The sequence below is a fragment of the Trachypithecus francoisi genome, unplaced genomic scaffold, assembly GCF_009764315.1.
Source record: "Trachypithecus francoisi isolate TF-2019V2 unplaced genomic scaffold, Tfra_2.0 Lachesis_group6, whole genome shotgun sequence".
NCBI classification, from domain to species: Eukaryota; Metazoa; Chordata; class Mammalia; order Primates; family Cercopithecidae; genus Trachypithecus; species Trachypithecus francoisi.
In genome coordinates this window covers 57,106,322-57,113,410 of record NW_022681471.1, presented here as the reverse complement: position 1 = coordinate 57,113,410, position 7,089 = coordinate 57,106,322, and the positions used below count along the sequence as shown (strand labels likewise).

The following is a 7,089-nucleotide window of genomic DNA, read 5'->3' as shown; positions in this document are numbered from 1 at the left end:
TCAGGGACTCAAAAATATTCTTTGATTTTTAAAAATTGAGTATAGTAGCCATAACGTGAAAGGTTTCAATGGAAACGGCTTTCCTACTGACGTTAATCAAAGTAGCTCATTTGACATTATTTAAACTACATAGCTAATTGTTATATTAGTTCCATTCAAATATGAATTTAAAAGTCACTTATTTTTAGCATTTTATAACTTGTTTGAACACCACAACCTAATATATGATTAAGACTCTTAAATACACTTAAGATTTCCCATTTCCAGTTATGTCCCTCATTAAGCACTATTCAAAAAATTACTTTTAAAAATAGCTCTTTCTGATGCCTCATGAATCATTGAACTCTCTCTTGTAGTCAGTTAATCAAATACCCTCCTGCTTCAGTCAGAGCAGTGACTGGTAATAGTTCTAATAGTGACAGTTCCACCAACCCCCTCCTACATATCTTCTCCACTCTAAACAGTCAACTTGAAAATAAAGCATGTTCTGCACACCAACTTCTCTGGTTAGCAGAGACTAAAATAGTCTGATTTTTTAAAAATGTAAGTGAAGCATACAGTAAAGATGAGTTTATACTTGAAAATGAAATGCACAATTTTGTGATGTCAGTCAGATGAAAAATGCTGTTTCATATCAACAAATCAAAACCAAAGCAATTGTCAAACATCTTAACAGTTTAGGGAACAGAAAGTCAACTGCGAGTATCCAACTGTGAGAAGCCTCCACCGTAACCAAAACAAAGATGAACATTCTATGTTTGTATTTTGTATGTTTGACTAAGAGAGATTTAGTTCTGAAAAATTCAGAAATAAAATGCTCAAAGGAAAAACCCAGTTTACGCATAAAACTACAAACGAAGCCCCAGCATTGAATAAAATAAGTGAGAAAATAAAATCAGCTTAAGTTTCACAAATCAATACCAAAGACCAATCAGAAAGGAAAGTGAGTAGTACTGATTCTGTCAATAGAAAAGAACTTAAAGCATAGGAAGAACCTCAGCGAGAGCCTGATAACACCACCTCCCCTGCTGAAATTGAGATTTCCAGTAATAAGTTAAAATATTGGTCCTGTGTTTGAATTGGTGTGATAGGGAGAGTAAAGCATATCCACTGGGCTTCCAACTGGAAATAGATGCCACTTTAAAATTAGAATAGTTCAGGAAGGGATTATTTACAAAGGGACTAATTACAAAGGTATGGATGGCACATATGAGCATTACTAGGAATTATGCTGGAACCAAGGGTAGCAGCAACTGCTTTATCACCAGCCCTTGGTCTGAAGGGACAAAGGTAGAAAATCCCTGCTGGAAACTGCTAAAGCAACACACTTTGTGAGTACCCGTCATCTTATGTGGAGGAACACAGGCAAGACGTGACTTCCCAGAGAAGGAGGAACACTGACTGACATTCATTCCTTCATCCAGTCTCTTAATGGGATCCCTCAATGGTTGAGCCTGACTAAAAGTCAGAAGGCATGTGTGCGTATTTGATGGTATAAGCCACATATAGTAGATTCTGGGGGCAGAGAACAAAGAGGAAAAAATGGAGAATCTAGAGGGAGGAGCAAACAGACCATGTCTAGCACTTCAAGTACAGAGACATAGCTTGCAAGAATCATTAGATATATATGTCAGTGAAAAGCCAGAGGAAGTTAATCTCTTTGTGGGTGATGGAAATGTTTTATAAATGAATTGTAGTGATGATTACTCAACTCTAAACTCACGTGCACCCTTAAAATGAGTGAATTTTATAATATGCAAATTATACTTCAGGAAAGTGATTTATTTAAAAAAATAAATAGCTAAAAAATAAATAATCTTGTAGGGGAATAAGATTATTTAAGAAATACATGTAAAGTAAGAAGGAAAATACAGATTGAAAGGTTATTTATTTATTTATTTATTTATTTTTGAGACAGAGTCCTGCTTGGTCGCCTTGGCTGGAGTGCAGTGGTTTGATCTCAGCTCACTGCAAACCATGCCTCCCTGGTTCAAGCGGTTCTTGTGTCTCAGCCTCCCTAGTAGCTGGGACTACAAGCGTGCATCATCACGCCCAGCTAATTTTTGTATTTTTAGTAGAAATGGGGTTTCACCATGTTAGCCAGGTTGGTCTCGAACTCCAACCTCAAGTGATCCACCTGCCTCAGCCTCCCAAAGTGCTCGGATTACAGGCGTGAGCCACCACGCCCTGCCTAAAAGGTTAGTTTTAAAGAGGAGAAAAGACTATACAACCACATACAAAAATAAACTCAAAGTGAATTAAAAACTTAATACAGAACCTGAAACTGTAAAAGGACTAGGAAAAAATTACAAGGGAAAAGTACCACAACACTGGTGTGGGCGATTTTTTTTTTTTTTATTTGATCATGAAAGTATAGACAACAAAAACAAAAATAGAAAAATGGGATTGCATCAAAGTAAAATGTCTCTGCACAGCAAAGGAAATACAGTGAAGAGACAGTCCATGGATTGGGAGAAGATGTTTGCAAACCATACATCTGATAAGTGATCGATATCCAAAATACATAAGGAATTCAAACAGCTCAATAGCAAGAGAACAAATAAACTGATTTTAAAATGGGCAAAGAAACTGAAAAGACATTTCTCAAAAGAAGACATACAAATGGCCAACGGATATATGAAAAAATGCTCAATATCACTAATTATCAGGCAAATGTAAATTAGAACCATAGTGAGATATCATTTTAACCCTATTAGAATGGCTATTACTAAAGAGTCAAAACATAATGGTGTTGGCAAGGATGTGGAGAAAAGGGGATGCTTACACACTGTTGACGGGAATGTAAGTTAGTTAATCTCCTGTGAAAAACAGTATGGAGGTTTCTCAAAATACTAAAAGTAGAATTACCATGTGATCCAGCAATCCCACTACTGTATATATATCCAGAGGAACTGAAATTACATCAAAGAGGTAAGATAGGGAAACTGCATAGGTGCCCATCAATAAACGAATGGATTTTTAAAATGTGATATACATACACAATAGAATGCTAATCAGTCTTTAAAAAAGAAGGAAATTCTGGCATTTACCACAACATGGATGCACCTGGGCGACATTATGCTAACGGAAATAAGCCAGACACACAAAGACAAATTGCACATAATCCTATTCATATGGAGAATCTAAAAGAATTGAACTCATATAAGCAGAGAGTAGAATGGTGGTTTCCAGAGGCTGGGCCTGCAGAATGAAAAATGGCAAGATGTTGGTCAAAGGGTACAAAGTTTCAGTTAGTGAGGAGGATTAAGTTTTAGAATTCGATTGTACAGAATGGTGACTATATGTAATAGTTTATTGTATATTTCAAAATTACTGACAGAGTAGGGTTTTGTCATCATCACAGAAAATTAGAAGTATTTGGGTCAGTTACAGTGACTCATGCCTTTAGTGCTAATGGTTTGGGACGACGAGCAATCAATTGAGGATTATTCAATCGTTTGAGGTCAGGAATTTGAGATCCATTTGGGCAGCATAGCTACACCCATTTTATACAAAAACATTAAAAATAAGCCAGGCATGGTGGCACACACCTGTAGTCTTAGCTACTCTGGAGGCTAAAGCAGGAGGATTGCTTTAGGCCAGGACTTTGAGGTTGTAGTGAGTTATGATCCCACGCCTGCACTCTGACTTAGGAAATAGAGCGAGACTCTGTCTCAGAAAAAAAAAAAAAATTGTAAGTATTTGAGGTGATGGATATGTTAATTAGCTTGATCTAGTAATTCCACAATGTATACACATAGCAAAAGATTACATTATATCACATACATATAAATACAGATGTTATTTGTCAATTAAAACTAAATAGAAATAAATAAAAAGCAGCCAATCCACCTCATCTTCTGAGATTGGAGAAATAAGATGTTTTGGGGGTATGAGTAGGGATACCTTTGTAGGTGTTTTGCTTTGGAAGATGAGAAAGTTTTTTTTTTTTTTTTTTTCCAATGACATTTTTCCTTGCTTTAATATTTGTTGTCTTTTTCTGCTTTTGAAATGAGCTCTCAATTACAAAATACCAAACTATACTCAAAAATGGGTGTAGAAAAAGCCAGCCATTGGCACAGCATGGAGAAGCCCACAAATAAGGACAGATAGCAGCAGCATGTGGCAAGAGGTGGGAGGTGACGGAAGCAGTGGTTACAAATGTTCACAGGAAGCTAAAACTATCCAACAGGTTGTGCCTTAATGTTAGTACAGGTTAGACTAGTTACTACCTTGCAGGGTGCCCTCAGTGTGTTTGGGTTCAGATTCTACACAGCAATACAATTTCTTCCAGTTAAGAGTTCTTGACTTGCACTGATCACAGCATGATTGGAGGTTACTGGACCAGTCTTGTTAGCTTTTCAAAATGCTGTCGTAGACCTGATAGATGTATTGAGAAACGTCAGGAGCTCTACACTTCACTGACAGCGTATAACTGGGGTTTCCTGGCTGGATACGTAGCTTGGCCAAAATCCAAATGCCATTAGTGAACTTCAGGGATTGGTACACAATGTCCTGATCTTCCACATTCCTCTTGGCAATAGTCTAAACATTATTGTTTTGCAACTTGCTGGAAACAGTGTCAGCATTTAAATGTCATTCCTTAATCTGAAATTGAAGTTCATTTTCATTGCGAATATTCTTCCATGTTGCAAGGAAGACTTGGTGCTCCATTTTGCCATCTTCTACAAAAAGCACATTGAGTGGGCTGAGGCAGCTGAAGTAGAATACATCGATATTGTTTTTCATAGCCACCTGTTTAAAAGACTCCCCAGAAGATCACCTTGAGAGGGGATAACCTGAGGCTGTTCCAGGTTCGTTGCAGTAGTGGTGCCAGCAAGGCTGTCCCCTGCATCAGTGCTCCCATGATGAATTGGCAAGTGTTTGCGATGGATTACATGACTTCCTTCCACAAAAGCATTGGAAGGCTTATGATACACAGAGGCCAATGAACCAATGTGGCAGATTAGTTCTTCCAACACAGTTGGCTCAAAAAATTCCGTCTTCAGAGATCCGTGGCTTCTCAGACAAGACTACTTATTTAGCTGTGACAGGGTCAGTTGAGAGAAGATCCCAATAAATATAGTCCTGGTCTTGAAGGTCAGGATTATCAGAATCCTGTGTTGCCAAAGTCAACACCTGCTGGACTAGTTCCTGTGTTTCTGGTGGTTTCTTGAGAAACAGTTTCACTATGGCAGTAAGCAGAGTGAGCTGCACCTGGGTGCTTTCATCATGAAAACCCTCCAGGAAGCTTTCTAGTAATTCATCTGCATTGTTAATTCTTTCAGCATATTCTCCCACAATCCAAATCATAGCCTCTCGAGCATCTGGCTCATCCAGCGAGTCTAAGTTCTCACATAGAGTGGCGATGACACTTTCACACTTGTTAGAGTATTTGTGGAAGATGTCCCTGATGACAACAATCATTTCTTGGACCACATAATTCACTTTGGTCTGGATTAGACCAAGCAATGTGCTTCCACAGCACGCGGCAGATTGCTCCATCTTGATGGCAGACCGTCCAATGGCCCACACAGCTTTTTGAACAAAGTCAACATTCACCACTGTGGCATGTTCCTTCAGTTCTGCCAGAACCTGAGTGATGTTGGCTTGTGATGCCAAATGAATCCTGATGTCCAATTTCTCTAGTTTAACATAGATGGGATCATTGTATTTCATAAAGAAGGCTTTGATTTCCTGCTTCAAGATTTCAGGCCTTTTCTGGACAATTAAGTTGATGTTCCTCAGGGAGACATACTGCACTTCTGACTCCCCAGACAGCAAAATGACAAGTGGAGGGGCTAACTTCTTCAGCAGCATATTGTAATAGTTAGAATCCTTAGGTAACAATTCTAGAAACTTCATTAGGACTTTTACTGCTGAAAGCACCACTGCTGAGTTGGCATGGGATAGCTGGGGAGTTACCTGCTCACAGATGTTCTGAGCCTCCCGATCATCTTTAGGGTTGTAATTAGACAGGCAGTCCAGGATGAAATCTGGCCCCTTCAGTGCACTCATTCAGGGCTGTCAGCAGCTTATTAATGTTCTGTGTGTTCAGATCGAGTAAGTTGCTGTTTGGTTGAGACTCACTGATTTCAGATAATGCTGCTACAGCATTAGCCACCACCATTGGATTTGAATCTGCTATAAGACCTCGTAGAGAATTCAAAAACCCCTGATCTTCCACCATTTGGGTGTTGATATCATGGAGCTTTGCCACGCATACTGCTGCTGTTTTCCGAACATAGGAATCCTCATCCTCCAAGCACTTGAGGAGGGGCTCACAGAGATATTCTGTAATTTTGTCTACCCGGATGCACCCCATGGTTTTGACTGCCAAAGCTCGAATCAAAGGATTAGGATCTTCACAGTCCTTTATGAAACTGTTTACAGCCATGATGGCCATGCCTGGCTGACTCTTGGCATAGTTCATCAAATAGAGATATACAAGCTTCTTTAGTTCCAGATTGCCAGCCTGCATACAGTTCATTATGTCTGGAAAGACAGAACTAGCATCCTTCCCCACGGTCATAACAGCAATCACTTTCTTCGCAGCCTCCTTTATCTTTTCCTTCTTTTCATTGTTGAGTTCAGCTTTTAGTTCAAGTATTTCTCCTTTTTTATTGGTTGTGAAATACTTGGAGTCAGTCATGACTTTGGATCTTTAATGTGCACTGGAGGCAGAGGTGAAGGTGAGGGAGGGGTGGTGGCGGCAGCCAGAGAGCACAGTACCGGTGGTGGTGTAATGGTTCACATTTGGTTGCCTAGATTTTATTGATGAGGTAAGAACAGAAGTGCTCCAACAGCAATCTGTGTATATATCTATAATTGCACCGGGCACAGCACATTGAAATAATCTATGTAAATATCTCATTCCCTAAACCAGAGGTTTTTGAAGTGTGATTCAAAGACCCTCGGAGTCCCTAAAACAATTTTAGAAGGTTTACAAGATCCTCCCTTTTCAACAATGTACCTGTGTGAGGCTGAAATGTTTTCATATATGTCAAATAACATATCACAACAGATTGAATGAAGTTGTTATGACAATCCACTTCTTATATTTATTAAGATAGATATTAAATAAATTTT

General features: G+C 38.9%; 1 protein-coding gene across 1 annotated transcript; it reads right to left on the bottom strand.

The window, feature by feature from the left end:
* Positions 1–4,745: 4,745 nt before the first annotated feature.
* On the bottom strand, positions 4,746–6,745 carry LOC117077716 (AP-2 complex subunit beta-like). Its single transcript, XM_033201377.1, is given in 3 exon segments — positions 4,746–5,004; positions 5,006–6,004; positions 6,006–6,745. Coding segments are annotated over 3 exon segments (1,905 nt in total). The 5' UTR covers positions 6,653–6,745.
* Positions 6,746–7,089: the final 344 nt, after the last annotated feature.